The 20,448-nt window shown below is 48.7% G+C and overlaps 1 protein-coding gene across 11 annotated transcripts in view; it reads right to left on the minus strand.

Moving 5' to 3' along the window:
- kiaa1217 (KIAA1217 ortholog) overlaps positions 1–20,448 on the minus strand; it is a 90,890-nt gene that overhangs the window by 34,688 nt on the left and 35,754 nt on the right. For 8 of the 11 annotated variants that reach the window (XM_079361951.1, XM_079361953.1, XM_079361949.1 and 5 more), the window contains exon 2: positions 1,805–2,091. In XM_079361951.1, the coding sequence (XP_079218077.1) occupies positions 1,805–2,091 (287 nt within the window). Of the gene's footprint in view, positions 1–376; positions 448–1,804; positions 2,092–3,560; positions 4,012–20,137; positions 20,308–20,448 lie in introns of those variants that run through there. The other 3 variants (XM_079361945.1, XM_079361950.1, XM_079361946.1) reach the window with 3 other exon arrangements.

Genomic DNA, 20,448 nt, shown 5'->3' on the forward strand with positions numbered 1-20,448 from the left:
CGTGCAAGGAAAAAGCTCAACTTCCATTCACGAGCACAGAGAGAAGAAAGCAGCTTCAGATCAGAAGTGCCACCTGTGGGGTGACGGACGGGGCGCTTCAGGTGATTCTGTTATTATCTATGATTTACGACTTCAAGGCTGCCTGAGTGAACTCAAGAACAGTCGCGCTCAAATAGTTGTCGATCGACAACTCTCCCCCCCCCCCCCCCTTCCCAAAGTTTGCAGCACCTTGCAGCCTGCTCGCGTGCACACTTGTCTGCTGCAGCACAAACATCTTCCGTGCGCACTTCTGTGCGTCACGCTGCTCTTTTAAAAGTCCTGCAGCGCGCGCCGACAAAAGGCAAAGAAGAAGAAGAAATGTTCGATAGTTTCCTACCTTGATCCCCTCTCCTCTCGAGCTGAAGTCGAGCAGGGCGAACACTGTATTCCGTTTTTTGCTCTTTTAGAAGAAAAGAAGTAACTTTCTATTCCTCCGCGGTCTTGTCGCACGGAGAGCCATGCCTCCGGACACTCTGCAGATCCATCGCCCTCTCCGCAGAGCAGCTCCCAGCCTGTCCGCTCCAGCAGGCACCTACACGTAAACTGAGCCCCTCCAGCGGTGACATCACGAGTCACTATGGCAACGCTGACTCCACCCCAAAAAAAAAATCCGGAGCCGAATTTACCTGTCTGACTGCTTACATTTCACAACACAACACCCTTTCCTCCTTTCTCCTCTGGACTCAATAACAACATCACATGCACGCGCTTTTCACACCTTCTGTTGAGCACTTGTTGATTAAATAATGCACAATGATGAAAGTCATTCCCTCCTGCTGGCTGATATTCACATGTTGATGATCAGAGTGTGTAGGGTTAACTTTGCATGCAGGTAGAGCTGTGTGGGCTGCAGCTCACAAAATCCCTCTTGCACAATGCCTGGAGCTCCCCTGTGGCTCGGTGCCAGCCTCGCCATTACTTCGATTGTTTTGACTACAAAAGCCTGCATGCCCCTCCCTTTTCGTCTCCTCTGACCTGAAGCAAACAAACAGACAATGACCAGGTGAGTCCACCCATAGTGACTCCCTCTGGGTCACCCCCCCCCCCCCCCCCGTCAGAGCACTCAAACTTTAAAAGCTGGGCTGCTCGGAAACTGTACGATCTAAACTCAGACTGTATGGATGATTTAAAGTAGTTTGTGGTGCTCCTGTTTTCTTCCACCTACTCACTAAAAGCTCAGTGTTTCACAGCGGCTGTGGGAGGGAAACCTCTGACAGGCAGATTTATAGGATAGACTTCACATTTAACCCGCGGCAAACAGAAGGAAGAAAACAGGAGGAAATTGTTTCGGAGTCTGCAAGGGACAATAAAAATACCTGGAACTGTGAGTGTGAACACAAAAGAGAAGAAGAAGTTCTTCATATGTGCTACTACACATACAGTCTACATGTTTATGTGTCAGCCATGTTTCACCCCTGCTGTCCTGTTAAAAAGGATAAATACGCTGAGAGAATTAGACAAGAAGATTGTCACCATGATTCACGTCGCCTGCCAGCAGCCGGTTAGCTTCGGGGGAAATGGAAACTTGATAACTAGCTTTATGCTCGATGCATCAAGCTAGCAAAATGTGCCTCTCAGTAGCAATACAAGCTGAGTCAAAAAAAGGAAGAAGAAAGTGAAATTAAATTAAAAACAAGCTGTGTCATGTTCTGTCTGAAAGTTCATCCGCTCATTGCAGCTTTGAAATGTGCATGTGTGAAAGCATCGAACAGGTGAATAAATCAGATCAAACTAGTCCCACCCAGGACTCCTTGGACCCACTGACCTGCTCTCGCAGCCTCTCCTGGTGGCCCATGATGGCCGATGCATGGTGGGGGTATTTCTGCTTCAGATGCTCCAGGAAGGCCTCCCTCTTTTTGTCCATGTCTGGCGGCTGCATAGCCAGGATCTCTCGGGAGCCGCGGGCGCCCCCTAACGTGTGTCTCCGAGGGACCGTGCGGCTGCCTTTGGCGTCCCCTCTGGAAAGGGGCGTCCCATTTGGGGAGGCCTGTCTGCGGCCTACGTGCTCGGCGTCCTCCGGGGAGGTTACCTTCAGGTTGCTTTTTGTTTGTTCTGAGGGGACAGAGGGGACACAGAGACAAGGGGTCAACATGTGCACTGCTGATTGTTTTGACATCAACAACAAGAGCCTGTGTCTGTGTGTGTGTGTGTGTGTGTGTGTGTTATTCTTCCATAGTTCATGCAGAGGGCATGTCAGGGTGAGTTCAACCATGTGAGACTCTGATACTGTGTTAAATGGAATAAAAACACAGCTCAGTGAGGAGGCAAACAAAAGAGGAAACTGACTTCTTATGCAAAAGGATGTTAATATTTCCTCCACGAGCTCGCAGAAATAAACATTGTCAGCGCTGCAGCCGCCCGAGTTCGTCTCATATTTATTCTGTTTTACATTTCAACGATGGAGCTGTGATTTAACGTGACAGGCGCAGTGTTGCTGATGAAAACACAGAAGTGAAACAGCTGTTTTGGCACGTCGTGTTTTAAAGAAGAGCCATTGATTCAAACGCATAAACTTCCAGAGCATCTGTTAGAGCCAGAGCTTTGGATGAAAAGCACGGGGAGGAAACGTCTGCGTCTATTTTTGATGACTGTGTGAAAAAGCTGGGCTCAGCCTGAGACGTTTGAGTCACATAGAAAATTCTTTTTTAAGATGTTAGCGCTGTTTTTGGATCAATGTGGATAAAAACCCACGCGGCCTCCTCGTGCACATCATCATCTTTGCACTCTGTCTTGGATCCATCAGAGCCGACGTGGTACATTTATAATCCGTCAAAAAGAGACGCAAAGTGAGGAAAGAGGAGGGGACTAAAGGAGAAGGAAGGGAGCGAGGGATGAGAGCAGCTGCCTTGTTTTCAGACAGGCAGGTCGAGCTGCACCTTTCAGAGGGTAATGGCACACCATAAAGGGCCTCTTACGGCGTTCAGCTCCTCAGTAGTTAGGAGGATATTTCAAGTGACTTTCCATTATTTGGTGGGTGGCTTGATATAGCTCTGCTTCATCTGTTTTCTTTGAAAGCTTTGAAAGCTCGCTGTGAGCTACAGAGGGGGAAAAAAAAAAGGAATTCAGTCTTCTCCTGTCTCACAGACGTGTTGGGAGCGAGGCGGAGGTATAGATTCACATTCAACCGGAGCAGCAACTCCAGGACGGGAAGAAAACACACGCTCACGTGATTCAACCATGAGTCCGTGACGACGCCCTCTCTGTGCAGTTTAGTTCACACGTAACCATGACAACACAAACGCTGCTTCATCAATAAACACAAAAGGCAGGTTTAATTTCTGACACTGAACGGTTGTGCGTCATGATCTCGCCCCCCCCCCCCCTTCCCCCCCTCTCCCCCGTCCTCACCCTGCATGCTCAACTTTAGCACAGCAGCAGTCTCATGTACTTCAGTCCTATTTTTAACTCCCCGAACAGTTTCCCCCACTGCTCACCAAATTACACTCAGCAGACAGAGCACAGACGCAGACCTCCGAAGGATCCGAACACATTTGCGTGTGGCATGTCAGAACGCTCATTACCTTCCCCGAGTGAGCAATCTTTGTCTTCGTCTGCTTTCTCTTCCTCCATTGCACTTCTGGGACACACACACACACACACACACAGCGGCGGTCGAAAACAGAGTGAGGCCGGGTGAGTCGGGTTTGCTTAGAGATTCCAGACGTCGCTCACGTGGAAAAAAGGGGGCTTGAGATAGGCCCTGCCCCGCAGCCCCAGGATAGACTGGTGGGGATTTAGAAAGTCAACTGCATTCCAGGACGCAGAGCGACTCGCGCCCTCACCCTGGGGCTAAAGGGTCCTACACTGAATGTCAATGTGTGTGTGTGTGAAACAGACAGAGAGCTGCTGGGAGTTAAAGAAGAAACTCTCCTCACCCTGAGACTAACAAGTGTCAATCAAACTGTCTGGGACACGACGTGTGCACACATTGTGTTTGTGTATCCGGACCACGAGTCCCTGCAGAGAGGCCCGCCACGCGCTCGCACGCATCCAAACGTGTCATAACCTCCTTCTGTCCTGAGATGTGATCGAGTCATCCGATCAAGCGCCACTCCTTCGCAGCGACGGCGTTGTTTCCAGTTAGCGACCACGCCGGAGACGTCGCAGTCTTCGTGTTTGCTCCTGCTCCGAGGGTTTGTGGAAAGCGACGCCGTCCTGTTTGCCTGACAGTCTGCAAACACACTCGCCGGCTTCATATACTGTGCAAACATGTCAGTAAGTACACGTCTGTAACGGATATACGTCTGTTTAGATAAAGGCTGAGAGGGGGGGGTGGGGGGGGGGGGGTGGACTGACTTCTGCTTTAGATCTTTTTCCTCTTTGCAGCTGCTGATGAAAGTGACCTGATCTGAATGTGCCAGGAAAAGGCACAAACGGACATCCCTGAACAGGAAAACGTGAGGGGATCAATGGCCTACTTTGTGGGCCGTGTAATTGAAAGTGGTGTGTGTGTGTGTGTGTGTCTGTGTGTGTGTGTGTGTGTGTGTGCATGAACAAACACAATGCAGCAGCTGACAGATGAAGTGTAACATATGGAGACAAGTCTGATCCCGCCCACTTTCAGTCTGCTTTCAGCCGCTCACTCACAGCTCAGGCACTTAGTCACAACAGGCGGGGCCCAGTTATCTCATTAGAAAGTTGAACTGAGTTAGCTTAGCTTCACGCTATGCTAATTGTTTTATTAAAAAAAAAAAGTCAGCTTTAATGGTTTTTATGGAAATTGAACGTATTTCCAGTCCAATAGATGACACAGGACAGGACAGGCAGAAAACACGTTACGACAGGCGAAAATACAAAATGCAACTAAATGATACAAAACGATGCAACGCAACAGGATGGGAGGTTATATGAACACACTCAACTGTATAAGTTTACCAATAAGTCAGCACGCTCACGTTTACGTGGAGCAGCAGCGTGGAGGCCTCCTGCAGCGTGCACGCTTCATCGTCCTCTTTGACACGTTTTGGTTTCTACAAAGTGAATTAACAACTAAAAAAAAACAGCAAAAGACGGAAAAACACCCAGCCGATGAAAAAGTGAAGTACCTCATTCTGCTGTATCCCACAACCATGTGCAAGAACAGGCTGGAGCACGTCCTGTTTTAACAGCTATATGGACAGATGGTGCAGGAAACAGCAGACTCAAATGTTTCATCCTCTTCTGACAGATTTGTCTCTTTTTAAAAGTTGGCAGCAAAGACAAACAGGATCGACTCTCTTCCATCAGAAATAAGCACAAAGACCTAAATATCAGATGATCTTTCAGGATTCTGAGGCGTTCCCGGGTCCTCTCCGAGGTCTCACCTCCTGGTTGGGTTTGCACGGAAAAACCTCCAAAGGGAAGCGTCCAGGAGGCAACCTAACCAGCGTGTGATTGGACTGTGGGAGGAAGCCGGAGAGAAGCCATGACATGCACGGGGAGAACATGCAGACTCCACCCAGACAGGCTCCTGACAGACGGGGATTCAAACCAGCAACCTCCGTTGACCATCAGGTCGTCGGTGACTCTAAATTGTCTGTAGGTTTGAATGTGAGTGTGGCTGGTTGTCTGTCTCTGTCAGCCACGTGATTGGCTGGCGACCAGTCCAGGGTGTAACCCGACCTCTCGCCCAATGACAGCTCGGATCGACTCCAGCCCCCCCACAACCTCGCAACGGGAAAAGCGGTAAAGATAATGGATGGATGGATGTGACCAAAAAGAACAATCAGATGTTTAAAAAAAAAAAAACGCCACTGAAATCCTCTAGCATTCACTGTCAGAGTGAAAAGGCCTCCGTCCTGACAGTGACACACACTTCATCACCACCAGGTCGGCGTTAGCAAACCGAAACTCATAATTAAAGCAGCTCCTCCAAAAGACCAACAATTACATCCTGTGGTCCGGACAACCGGCCTCTCTGCACGTTCACTGTCAGCACTCCGGGGCCTGAAAAGTGTCACAAGGGATCTGCAAGTGAATTGTGTCTCACTCCAATAGCTCAAGAATGTCTCTCTCTCTCTCTCTCTCTCTCTTTCACAGCTGCCAGCGTTTGTTGAGTAAAGGATGATCAACTCGGCTGACAGACGTGAACACTCAGGGTCTTACGAGGAGCCGGGGGGGGGGGGCCTCCCGCTGTGTGCAGTTATACTCTGTGGTCCTCACTTATTTATGGAGGAATGTATCCCTGAGCGCACTCCCACTCTCCTCCACTGTTACTGTCCCATAAGCATGCAGTCAGATACAAAGCCCTGCTGTGTGCAATAAAAGCAGGGCTCACAGGAAGCCATGCATAATGTGAACACGCACCAGCGCTGCTCCACCGCTGAGCAATTCAACGGCGTTTTGATGATGTGGAAGTTATCAGATCATCTGTTCTGTAAACTCCTCTCCACCCCCCCTCCTCTCACACAGGTCTGCATGTGGTGGACACTGTAGCTTCAGTGTTTAGCCAGCTCTGCATGTGGTGGACACTGTAGCTTCAGTGTTTAGCCAACTCTGCATGTGGTGGACACTGTAGCTTCAGTGTTTAGCCAGCTCTGCATGTGGTGGACACTGTAGCTTCAGTGTTTAGCCAGCTCTGCATGTGGTGGACACTGTAGCTTCAGTGTTTAGCCAGCTCTGCATGTGGTGGACACTGTAGCTTCAGTGTTTAGCCAGCTCTGCATGTAGAGACACTGTAGCTTCAGTGTTTAGCCAGCTCTGCATGTGGTGGACACTGTAGCTTCAGTGTTTAGCCAGCTCTGCATGTAGAGACGCTGTAGCTTCAGTGTTTAGCCAGCTCTGCATGTGGTGGACACTGTAGCTTCAGTGTTTAGCCAGCTCTGCATGTGGTGGACACTGTAGCTTCAGTGTTTAGCCAGCTCTGCATGGGTCTGTAAAGCTTTCTGCGTTCTAACCTCTCTCCATGTTTCATCTCCAACATTGATCCTAGTTTGAGCAGCTTTCTGCTGCTGGAGCTTATTAGAAACATGCAGAGGCTTTTTAGCTCGGGTACAATCACTTCTATCTGAAGCAGTTCCACTGCCCGCTTCCATCGCTGCAACACCTGTTCACCTGATAGCTGCTCTCATATCTGGCAAACTGATGCCTGTTTATTTATTCGAATAAATAATTTAGCTCAAAGATTAAGCTTGTCATTCTCGCAGCTGAAGAACCTCCGTTTCCCACCAGCCACACTTCCTGTCCAGCTGATGACCAGCTGATTCCGAGCCCTTCACTCGTCACATCGCTCTCTCCTTCCGCCACAGCCAGCGCCGGCTAATGTGTGAGATACTGTGAACGTGACCCGCTCGAAGCCTGAAGAAAAAGAAGCACATTTCTCACTGCTGATCCGACAGATTAACCTCTTTTCTTTACATGTGACACCGACGCTGAAAATGCAGCCACGCCACATTTTTCACACACAATCACATCCATACAAACATATACAGGAAATATCCGACTTCCTTTACAGGCTTTGTTTCAGTCTTTGCATGTTCAAATCATATAAGGCGTGTCAACACGTTTGAATTTTTGCACACAAGATGACGAACACGGCGGTGGCGAGCGTGATTCCTCACAAAGAGACGTGATTCTTAAACACGCGGGGTTTCACTCCCCGCCTGAGGCCAGCTGCTAAAGAAAATTGTCCACATATGAAATCCAACATTCAAAGAGGCCTTTGTGAATGAGCGACCTCAACCCTGAAGTCCTTCCTCCAATAGGCTGTGAATGATTGCTGCTTTCTTTCAACTCTTTTGCTTCATTGTTCAAGTTTCAGGTCAGAATTGGACAATTTCAGCAGAACCAGAGGACGTTTTAAAGTCCAGACAATAATAAGTTCATTCACAGCTTTTTAGATCATTCACACTTTTTTTTTTGCAATTCCTGAAAACACAAACTCTTAGGCTACTATCGTCCCCATGAAACAGCTTCCAGCTCAGTGTGCAGCTGATTGAAGTTCACAAAGATCATTTGTAATTTGCAATAATCCATCCACAGTTTAAAGGTCCCATATTACCCAGAATCCTCTCCTCCATGTTCCTCTAACATGTGTTTCTAGTCTGCCTACAAACCCCGCAACGATGAGAAAAGTCCGTCCTCTTCGTCTTCAGCCTGCTCAAACAGGCCGTTTGGAGATGTTCCCTTCATGACATCACAAAGGGCAGTAGCCCCTCCCCCTTTGTTCTGCCCTCTGAGTCTGCCTTCTCACCGTAAGCAATAGGACATGGAGCCAGAAAGCAGCGAGTACACCCGAGCCCTTCCAGAGAGGGGGCGTGGTCAGACACAGCTCATTTACATATTTAAAGCTACAGACACAGAAACAGCTCTATCGCTCTGTCTGTCTTCGAGGGGCTTATTAAAGATAAGCGACAACACTTTCCATTCATATTATAATCCTCAGCTCACACTGAATCCACCACGAGTAAGCAGCAAGAAAAACGTCCTTTCATGGGGCAGACACCTCGGGGACATTCGACAGGAGCAGCCATGTCCCTATTTTACTTTTCCTTTAGTTTTTCTGCTTCTTCTTCACGATCTCTCTGTCTTTTTTTTTCTCATTCTATTCTCACCTAATGAGGCATCTCCCTGCTGCCATGCCACTGTTAATGACCACAGGTCTCCACCCTGTTAGCTTAGAGCACCAGAACATCTGTCTCAGCTCAGACTTGCAGACACCCGGGGCTCTGCGGTGCACACACACTGATTGCAATGTTCCTTTCAATTAGGATGCGTGTGTGTATCCGCGGTGAGTACAGTATGGACACGTGTGTGTGTGTGTGTGTGTGTGTGTGTGGATCCACAGGCCTGTCCAGACTCTCCCCTCGGGTGAAACCTTATAAACAGACATGGCTGCCAACCTGACAGGCAGCTGGCCAAAAGATATGAGTTACAGACATGTGGTCTGCCGTGTGGGTGCGGGTGTCAGCTCAGGGAATAGAAGTGAGCGGATGTGATGTCAACACAGCTCTGAAGCAGCAGATCAGAGCATAAGGTTAAATAATATAGTGTACGTTACTGTAGCTGCACTCGATGAAGTGTGTCAAATTGATTTCACTGCTGCTTTACCTCCGAGTGGGATTGCTTATTCGGAGCGGGTTCGACTTGTAGATCTTTAACTCAAGTGAAAAGTTAATACCTCTCCCGCTGAGCAGTCTTTGACTTCCATAGAGTCCAAAAACTGTCCCGCTGTTCTGCCGTACTTAAACTCCTGGTTCAAATCACTATAAACTCCTCTCCTAATCAATGTCTCTTCTCTCCTTTCTGTCTCCCCCTCTGCAAAAAACAAAGCAAAGAGGAGCTGAGAGAGACGGCCTGTTAGCTCTGAGGCTCCCCTCGAAGACAGCCTGCGGACACCTCCAACAAACAGCTCTGTTTATTGGCTGTCTCCACTCATCGGCACAAACACAGCGTCTCTGTCTGACACACATCAGCACCCGATCAATCCCCTGCACGCCGCCGCCTCTTTGCCTCGTCTGCTGAACAAGTTGTTGCTCCTTTTTTTTTAAGCTGCACTGCGTTTATTTCACAGCAGGGGGCGCTGTTGAACATGCTCCCGGCGTGTTGTGCAATGATCAGGGAGGTTATTACAGAGCGTGGGAGTGCGAGTGTGAAAGAGGAAAATAAAAAAGTAACTCTGTGTGCTTCTTTAATCTCACGCGAGGAAACGAGCTTCACAATATTTCCCTCGTCATTTATTAACTGAGACGCTAAGTGCTGCTTAATGAACCGGCGTGTTTGTTAGTGTCTCTCTGTGTGCAATTAGGTGTGTGTATGCTCCAAAGTGCACATGTGTTTGCCAGTAAACCCCAGCAGTGTGTACACTTCATTAACCCACGGCCAGAGTAGGTGTGAGTTAGCCTAGCCACCGGCTCAGATGTTTCCCCTCCTCTTCCGGGACAACCACGTCTCCCCCAGCAAACACTGATGGCCGGAGGTGTCCTCATGTTGATGGGTGGGACACATCCACCCAGAAGCAACAGAGGAAGAGTATGCATCCTCTTTTCCCTCGATGCTGAAGATAAACTTTAAAATCTGTAGCTTTTTCCTGAAAAGTAAAACACTGACTTCTCTTAAAGTGAAGCTGCTCTTTTGTCCCTTCTGGGCCTCCGTACGTGTGTGACTGTGTCTGCAGAGACTCTGTCCTCTGACTCTATTGTTTTGTTTTATTTCGGCTGACTCTGGGCTGGTGTGTTTCCTCCAGCCAATGAGAGCGCAGCAGGTGAGTTTAGGAGTGGACACAGCTCAGTGATTGGACGAGATTCAAAGCGGTGAATATGACGGACGTGGACGTAAAGTCTAATCAGAGTGAGGAGACACAGCAAGAGGAGAGAGCTCGTGAACCTTCTGCAGCCATTTTTTAAAGGGCTTCCTGTGCTGCCTTCACGTTACGCGACAACACTTCCTCTTCCAAGTTCTCCTTCCTCTTCCAAGTTCTCCTTCCTGTCTGCAGAAGAACTAGCAACTTAAACTCTGCAGCGTGACGATGCGCTCAGCCAGAGGACGACTCCGGAGACCAGAAACTGGACTCTTCAGACACAGAAAATCTTGTCCCTCGTCTTCAGTTAGGATGAAGACGAGGTGAATCAAACACAACAAAAGGTATTCTAGCTTCATGGGTGTAATGTTTCATCTTTAAAGGCTAAATGATCCTTGGAGGCAGCTCATGACGAGCTCTGCTCACAGAGATCTGCTGCCTGCACCATGCTGCAGAGGACTGCAAAACAAAAAAATCAATGCAGCTCTCAGGCCTCTTCCAAACTGTTGATAACGCATGTGCTTATCAGTTTCACCCTTAAAGAGCAGCGGTGATAAAAGGATGTTGTCGGACACGTGTGATGACCACGCAGATGAAAGCGAGTTCAGCGCTGCAGCGGGTTAACTCTGCGTCCAGCCTGCACGCCTCCTCCATTTAAATGTCTCTTTGAATATGCGCGCTCTCTCACTCAAGTTTATTAAAAAGTGATTGCGCTGCAATTGACTCTCTTCATAACCATAAGCAGCTTATGGCCCCCGACTTTTTCCCAGCCAGTCAATCATGTGTTCACTCCCTCTCCCCTCTGCTCTGAGCTCCTCTTCCTCTTTGCATGCTAGCACAGCGTCACCGGTGCTAACGTCAAGCTTATTATTACCTCACAACTTGCAGGAATTCAAGATTAAACGTGAGGTACGAAATCAAATATCACCATCGGCCAGTGTCACAGAGTTAATTCAGCATGTGACTCCAGGCTTTAACACCAGGATGTATCATTTTAAAAGCACTCAAACAAACTTCACATCTGTGTGACGGAGCAGACGGGGACGGGCTGCTCCACTCAGCTTTGGAGAGGTGATAAGTGATGCAGGTGGTGGAGGGATGTGAAATGGGCCCCTTCGAGTGGGGAGGGGGGGGGGGAGGGGGGGTGAACACTAGTGCCTCTGTCCTGGTCCTAATCTGTGAAATATATGTATGTGCTGTCGGCGTGCACAAAGGTGTGTGTGTCTGTGTGTCCAAGCTGTGAGGCAGCAGAAGGAGCTGTGAGCTTTGTGAATGTTGCACAGACTGCTCTGAGTGAGAAAGCTTTAATGCACTAAAAATATGCATTAAAAGTGTGACAGTGCAGGCCAAGTGCACCCCCCCCCCCCCTCTCCCTCCCTCCCCTCCCCCCCTCCCCTCCCCGCTTCAGGCTCGGTGTAAAAATAAGAATTTTAACAGTTTGAGGTCACGTAAAATGCACCCAAAAATGAGTTTGCATAAATCTGAAGAATTCCAAGAGGAGATTTGAATCACGAGACTTCAGGTGATCGAGCTGAGGGGGGGGGGGGGGGGAGTGAGAGACAGAAAGAACACAGGCTTTATTATGTTGTGGCAGCAGAGACGTAAATGTTGCAGCTTTCCCATGAGGGAGAAGAGGGGAAGAAGTGAGTGGCTGCAGAGTTGAATAGTTTCACCGCAGTGGGGCCGTAATGGGCAGCGAGGCGGCGGCGGGGGGGGGGGGGGGGTCAGGTCACGGGCTGCCTGCATGGCACAGGGGTCTGTGGTGGGTACAGTTTTAACTGCACCAGTAATGCCAGTGATTGATCATCCTTATGGCTGCAGGCGTCAGAGTGTCCCGGGTGCTCTCGGCCTCTGTGCTGTAAGCTAACAGGCTGAATTAGAAAGATTTAAGAGGGGAGGCAACACGCCGCAGCCCCTTGTTCCAGACACAAGCTGCACTCATCTATATTTAACCTTAACGATGGATCAAGGTGACAACAGGTAATGGAAAAGGGGTCACCTGTTACCGATGATAAAGACATAAGGACAGTTTCAACCGGGGTTTTTGAGCAGCTACATTTCCCTCATTGGAGGATCTATAAAGTTATTCTCACCCTGACCAGAAACCTGCGTGTTAAAACGTGACAGGTAAAAGGTGAAAAACAAACATGGAGGACGATCGATGCGATGTGTGACTCCATCGGGAGCGGCATATAACTCGTAGTGACGCCATGAATCAGACCACGCCCCCCTGAATCGTTAAAAGCGGAGAAATCAGGCTCGATATCTCCGCCTCTTCCACCGACACTTTTAACCTCCTGGAACCTTCTCGCTGCTCGTGGTTATTTCCAAAGCAACAGGAAGGAGTTTGAAGTGAAGAAAGATCTGGACAATGACGCAGCAGCACTTACAGTTAGAAAACAGGAAACATGAGGAACTAGCAGGTGACATTGTTGGGCCTGAAGACAACAGAGCTGAAGGTCAGAGCGGGTCTTCACACAAGCGTTAGCTTTGTCTCGGACTCGTGGGACAGACACCGTCTCATCGTTTCAGGTAAACGCTCGACACGAAGCGTAAAATAACCACCAAAGTGTTGCACACAGGCGGCGAGCAATCAAAGGTGGCACAGTTCATGTTTGCATTGTCCACCTGCATGTTTAATGCGTGCTTCCCGTCACCGAGCGCTGAGGTCAAAGGTTAAAGCGCTGTGGTTGTGCACAGTGCTGGAAAGAGAGAATAAAAGAGTGTTTAAAGGCGAGTGCCAGAGCGGATGTAAAGCGTCCTGCAGTTAGCACGGGTCCTGCTCGACTTCTTTTTCTGTTAGCTTAAACAGCACTTCCCTCATGTTTACATGAGTTTCCTCTTTGTGTGTGGCACAGGCAGGAACAGCACAAGTTTAAAAATAACCTCGAGCACACACACACACACACACACACACACACACACACGGCTCACAGACTCCACGACCTGCACGGAGGGAAAGACACATCTCTCTGCTCCAGCTCCGGGAGCTGACCACGCTCTACCGGCGAGGAATTCTCTGATTGGTTATTAATGACATCATCCCCAGGGCCGGCCTCCCCTCCCAGCCCGACAATGTCATCAGTGCTGAAGCATCTGAGTGACGTAATGCAGGGTGGAGCGTGACAGACTCCGTCTCTCCATCAGCTGCTTCCTTGCACACCTGTTTGTGAGCAGGTCGTGTTTTCAGTTCGAGCTTCAGAAAGACGACGACAAGCGACAAGAAGGAGAGCAGCTACACGTCCTAATCCTGCGTGTGTCCCGCAGCTGTGATGAAAGAATCCGACCCGTGAGGTGTGAGTAAGGATGTGAGAATGCATCCTGGCATTACGTCATTCAGCTGCTACCAATAAAGAGGGGAAAAAAGCACCATTTGATACAACTGGGAAAATAAAACTAAGCAAGTGTGATGACGAAGCCGACCCCGAGAAGTGAGACGAGCACCCGCGTGCTTCAGTCCTGCATCCAAGTCTTACGTCAGCTTGTTCCCATCTGATCAATGTAGACTATTTCATCTTCCTGCCTTCCTTTTTACATCTGTTTTTTAATCACAATTTGTGAGAGAGGACGTGTGTGTGTGTGTGTGTGTGTGTGTGTGTGTGTGTACATATGTGTCCTGGGCAAACATCCAGAGCTCAAGCGGATTAGCGAGGGGACTCTGGCCTGATCAAAGCGGCACAGAATCCAGCTTACTGCGACACACTGTGCGACACATCACCCCAGTGGAGATGATACTGTAAAGTGTGTACATGCTGTGAACACACACACACACACACACACACACACACACACACACACACACAACAACATCTGCAGTGCAGTAAAGGCTTTAAAAAAATAAAAAAAAACGGTTTCAGAAATCTTGTGCGTCCTTCACATCCTTTTCTAAAAGTCAGAAAGCGACACTCAGCGTGCAGCTGCTCCATAGAAAGTCTTCTTCTTCTTCTTCTTCTCTGGATGACGACCAACGACAGATTTTCCCCCTCGGTGGGACAGATGCAAGTTTTGTTGCATCCTTCATAAAAACACTAATTGGAGGCACAGCAGAGTGGATTTGAGGGTCCAGAAACCCGACGAGTTCTCTTTCTCTGTTTAGCTTCGATGTGAAGAGCGTGAAGCATCACGTGTTTTCTACTTAAACTCATGAAGGAGCCTCGGCGAGGAGGCGACACATCTGATCAGTTTGAGGTTTAGCTTGAACACTTCTGTGTGATTTGATGAGCTGTAGATAAAACGGCCGGTCGATCGTTAGTCAGACTCTGACGCTCTCGTCCTCCCGGTTCCGTCACGACGCCTGCTCGGCTGTAATCGGGCCACGCCGACGCTCAGTGAGACATACATTATGAATGCACTCCCAGATAGTGGATGTAATTAAGTCATTCTCCAGCTCCGCAGAGAGTCTTCCATCAAACTGCCTGAGCCTGACTGAGAGACCAAATGGGATGTGTCTGAGTCTAAGAATAAAACGGCGGGGATGTGTCAGCCTGAGGAGATACTGAGCAGCGTTTAGCTACATTAACAGGAAGCTCAAACGCACGCCGTGATGCATGTCGATGCAAGGTCACGGGTTCTCCAGGATCACGACCGACCGGGACGAGTCATGAAGTCGTGATCCTGTCAGTCACGTGTTTTTATTTGAACAAAAACAAGTCAGGATGACGATGAATCGCAGCATTTCTTTATCTCACCTTTTAACTTCACACAGAGAACATTAAACCGAGCATGAGAAGGTGGCGCCCCGAGGACAAAAACTACTTAAGTACACGCTCCGATGAAAACGTGGCGACCCGAGCGCTCGTTCTGTCCGTCTCTTCAGGACGCGTGCTAACGTAGCGTTGTGTCCGAGCATGGGAGGCGTATCGATCCTTCTGAGAGCCTTACTGTAGGAGTTCTAGTCCGCCGGTTTGGACAGGCAACGCGCCACATTCCTACACACACACACACACACACACACACACACACACACACACACACACACACAAGCCCATTCGTTGCCTCGGCTTCATTGCGTACGCAGTGAGATGGTTATTTTGTGATGCCTCTGCGGCGAACCACCGTCCTCCCACCACCTAATGGCTTTAGCATGTGCCGAGCAGCCCGTCGGCTCCAGCGGTCTCAGATGTTGGGCGAGCTGAAATGAAGCAGGGCATTGTTGTTGTGAAAGGGAAAAACCTGCCGGGGGCGGGGGGGGGGGAAGGAAACTTGTAAAAACAAAGTGCTCTGAGAAAGAAGGTGACAAAGGCACACAGGAGACGAATGTGAGTTCGGAGGGCGGGTGAAGGAGAAGGGGGCTTCCTGCCTTTAGAGGAAACCCTGGAAATGTTGGGAGCGCTGTGGAATGTGCAGCGACGGAGACGCAGAGCGGGATCTTTGCAGGAGTGGAAACTCTTCACTCGCCTTACTTTCTCCCATTTATGGAACATGTAATGATAGACTGCTGAACCGTACCACTGCCCCATCACACAGATATGATCGAAGCACGACGTTCCTTTAGCACATGTTGGGAAGACCAAGACGAGGACTGAAAACTCAACACCTTCTGTACCAGGATTTCCTGCCACTAAATATTAATAAAGATTTTATTACCAGACTTTTATTTCAGATTTGATTCACGCCGGCAGTTCGTCTGAACTCACTCACGGCTGTGAGGTTTAGTACGATGGAAAAAGATTTATCCCATGATAGAACATGTCAGCCTGTGCGAGACGGCTTTCATTACGCGGCGTGAAGCCGGAGGCAGAAGAAGACAGAAGAGAGAATCTAAAGAAGCCCGATCAAAAGCATGAAGTCCTGAGAAAGTTAACCAGTGTCATCCACTGGCTTTGTTTGTTTGTGTGAATGTTAAAAGGAGCTGTTAGATTCTGCTCCTGAATGCTCTGGACTTGTTTGGACCAGAGAAGGTAGGCGCCCCCCCTCCCTCCCCTCCCTCGACACGGCATCAATGCATTTACTTTATTTACTGCAGTTTGAGAAATGTTTGCTAAAAAAAAAATAGTCTGCCTGCCGAGGATTTTGAGGAGATTAGCTTCCCTTTAAAGTGTGATTCTGCAGAATAAATAGGATGTGAAGCTGACAGCCACAGACTAAGTTGTTTCTGCATGCTCGAAACTTCAACGCCGTTCCTTTGATGTGTGTCAAAATCTGTCATCAACCTAAGCACGGATTGGAAATTAAGAGGTGTCACACTTTGGTTTAATCCTGCCAGCACTTACAGAAAGTATTTAAAGTGAACCTGACTCACACAGCCGGTGCAGAAATAACCACTTATTCTCTGTTATTACATTTGAGCGAGCTGGACGGTGCTATGTGGCGCTCGTTACGGCGCCCTGCAGGGGCCTCCTTCCAGTATTTACACGGTGGAGTCCAGCTATCAGGCAGAGCAGGAAGGACTTCTTTAAACAGAACCAAACACGGCGTGCAGAAGCAGAAGACAGAAACTCCAGAGCTGCTCAGGTGGAGCTGCACTTCCTGTGTGTCATCACCGAGGACGTCCAGAAATGAGACTTTTATAACCTCCAGCTTTGCTGAAGGAGAGAAAATTACGTTATTTTCCAGGCAGTCGGGGAAATTATAAAATCATGTCACGTTAATGAGTCATTAGCGAGCGGTCACCTGGGTCAGAAAAAAAGAAGAAGCTAACATCGAAGAAAAAAAAGGCCATGACTCAGCAGTTTGTTAAAGAAGACTCGGGACAGGAGTCTCATCCATATTTATTGGGATTAAGCGGCTTTAATTCTTTAATTCAGACTTTTCTTAATTAACGGCGCTCAGCGGGGACAGAAAAGCCTCGACGCACCTTCGAGGAGCCGGCGTGACGTCAGCCTCCTCGTGACCTCCTCTGTGGTTCCTGTCGTTGGTCAGCTCGCTCACATGACAACAGAGCGTGTCCGTCGCTGCACACATACTGCCCTGCCGTGTCCTTCACTCAGGGTTTTGGTTTTTAAGGAGGCTCAACGTCTGAAAGAATCATCACTGCCTGACAACGAGGAGCTGCTCAAACTAATGACTTCACTGAGTGGGAGGAGTCTGTCAAACTCACGGACGTCACGAGGAAGCAAACGGAGCGTTTGAGTCGTCGAAGCGGGACAACGTGTTTTTCAAAACGTCCATGAATAGACGTACACGGACGGGTCGATACAACAAAACACAGATGTGATAAATGACCTTGACGAGGATTTTGAAGGTGATCAGCTGTCTTTGTCACTTCCTCTGATCAGCTGGTCGTTTGCACTTCCTGTTCCCTCCTCTCCAGACTCCCTGCTTGTGTCGTACTTCCTCTCTGATGTTCATCACTTTGGATAACAGCGTCTGATAAATGAACTGTAGAATCATAACGTGTGTGTGTGTGTGTGTGTGTGTGTGTGTGTGTGTACGTATGCCGTACAAAGAGGTCAATCTACAACACGAAGCAGGCAATTACGGCGATAAGGATTTCGTCTGATCACTGCGTGCAATCGTCCTCACCTCTATTAGATTCACGGTGTTTTGGCCGAGAGGGCGTCTGGCTCGTCTAAGCTGCTGAAACGAGAGAAAATCTTCCTGGAGGACGAGATCAGTCAGCTAATTGAGAGCTAAATAAGGCAAAATTGGAAAAACGCTTTTTGATGCAAATATCTGAAAGGAAGTCGAGAGGTGACCCTGAGAGAGAGACTCAGCGCTGGGTTCACTTCAAGGGTCTGTGATGGATGGTTTCAAACAGATGACCTTGCAGGCTTATATTGACCTTGAAACTGGAGTTTGACAGAAGAATAACGTGTTCATGTTCTGCCGTCGTTGAAGCTTTGCAGGCGATGCAGGAGTGAGACTTCTGTCTGGACCTTCATTCAGAGTCCAGTACACCCCCCCTCCAGGCTGTAGACCAGGACTGGGACATCTTTGACGCCCTTTTTCAGTTCAGTTTTTGGGAGTCCTGGGGGGGGTCTAAGTCCCGGTCTTCCCCTGATCAGCAGCTCTCTTCTTAATCAGTGAGAACCCAAACGATGGGTTTTGGCGTTCACAAAAATCACAAGTTCGGACCGCCGTTTGTTTTTTTTGTTTTGTTTCACTAACAAATGAAGTTAAAGTTAATAATTTACTGACTCGTCTTGAGAAATGTCAGTCATCTAATTTTGTTCCGTTCTGTTGACTGATTTGTTTCCAGACTTGTGATGAGAAATCAAAGATTTGGGGTTTTAATTGTGTGAACTGATCCTTTTATTTTCTCTGTAAATGTTTTTTCTTTATTAAATTATAATGTGAAAGCCGACGCAGCCGGCGAAGCGTCGTCCTGTTTTATCTTCTCTATAACTCAGCCACCAGTAGGAGCTGAAATGAAAGCTCTGTAATGAGGTTTGATCAAAAACCCCGAAGCCCAATGAGACGTGGCGCGACTTGGCTCGAGGCCCGATGAGAGCTGACAGTGCAGACAGGAGAAACACCTGGTCAGACCCCCCCCACCCCCCCCCCACCCCGCTGCTCAGCCTCAGTTTCCACTGAGGCAGCCATCGTCTACCCCGGTGAGTCCACACTTGGACAAATAGCCGCCTCATAACCGGCGAGCAAAGCTCCGCCTTTCTTTGTGTGGTGACAAACTGACAGCTTCTACATCAGCAGCCATGAAGGATGAGAAGATCATTTTTTGAAGCAGGTTCATTAAACTCTGGTCGCAGAATATAAACATCACCGGCCCTCTGATTGGCTCGAGGTGAATTCTCCGGAGAATATCCTGCTGTGTTCTCAGCTCACTCGAACTCGCAGTGGAAAAAAAAGTCATGCAGCTCCTCCTGGAAACATCCGGAGTCATGTGTGAAAGCACGAATAGTTTGAGCACTCCAGAATACTTTTTTTTTTTTAAGAGACAAAAAAATGTCTTCAAAAATGAAACGTTTGCTTTGGAGTGAATGTGAAGTTAAAAAATACATGTTTTCCACCCATTCGTCTGAGCTGGTCAGACCAGTGGATTTCCAAAAGCTGTAAATCTACTCAACAGTGGAAAAAGTTAAAGCAGCTCCAGACAGACAAATCAGCTTGTAAAGACAGTAAAGTGCTCAAAGTGGGACTTTATGTGCAGCGTGGTGACGGACGAGTGACTCTTAGATCTCTGGTAACAAGAGAAGACTTCTGCGTGTGCATCACTCTCGACACGCCAGAGAGATAAACACTGTTTGAAGCTGCAAACGGACGAGCATGTTCACTTGGAGGGGAGGGAATGCAGCATCTCCCCCAGGGAGGAAAATTTAAAAATCCATTTGATCCAGAAAGAGAGAGAGAGAGAGAGAGAGAGAGAGAGAGAGAGAGAGAGAGAGAGAGAGAGAGAGAGAGAGAGAGAGAGAGAGAGAGAGAGAGAGAGAGAGAGAGAGAGAGAGAGCTGATCTGGAATCAGCTCCTCACATCATCGAGTGGATCTCTGAATCCAGACAAAGTCTACGGCCACAGTTTGTTATCAAGATATTCTCAAGTTCAAACCTCTCGTGGTCTGACCCTCTCTACTCATCTCTCCCCATTAGCTTAATTAGACACAGCCACACATGCATTAGACCCACACACACACACACACACACACACACACTCCCCCTCTCAGCTCGCCTCACTGAATGGCTGGCTGCAGTTCAAGGCACCACAAAAACACAGCTCTGCAGAAACAGGGGCAGAGGGGAAGCCATCAGTAAACAGCGCACACATTAAGAACACAACGCTGACTGTACAGCTTGAAAAGAGCCTCTGGAATTTACAGTGGCATCGCGTGCAGCAGCAACAACACGCCGCGTCCCGAGTCATGCAAGAATATTTGCTTTGGAGTTAATCCGTTTGAGGGAAGAGACAGGAAGAAGAAGAAGAAGAAGTGTTTGCATAAACAAGTCTGAGCATCTTTTGCATTCTGAAGTTCCCTTCTGTGACACTCACCTCTCTCTCTCTCTCTCTCTCTCTCTCTCTCTCTCTGCCTCTCGTACGTCCTGACAGAAAAGCAGCCAAAGTTGTGGACCAAACCCGGAGTGACACAGCTCAGTGAAACGCCGACGCCGTCGCACTCCAAAACTTTTTGCTCTCTCTCCCGGCAGATCTGCACACTTTCCCCCTGCTCCCCCTGCTCCCCCCTTTCCTCCCGCTCTTCCTCCCTCCCTCTCTTACTTCAGCACTTCCTGAGCTGCTGTTTATGCTCCAATCAGGCCATCCAAGGAACTGCCGTTGCCCCTCCACTCCCCCGGCTCTCCCTC

Source organism: Symphodus melops (genome assembly GCF_947650265.1).
Source record: "Symphodus melops genome assembly, chromosome: 14".
Classification (NCBI taxonomy): Eukaryota; Metazoa; Chordata; class Actinopteri; order Labriformes; family Labridae; genus Symphodus; species Symphodus melops.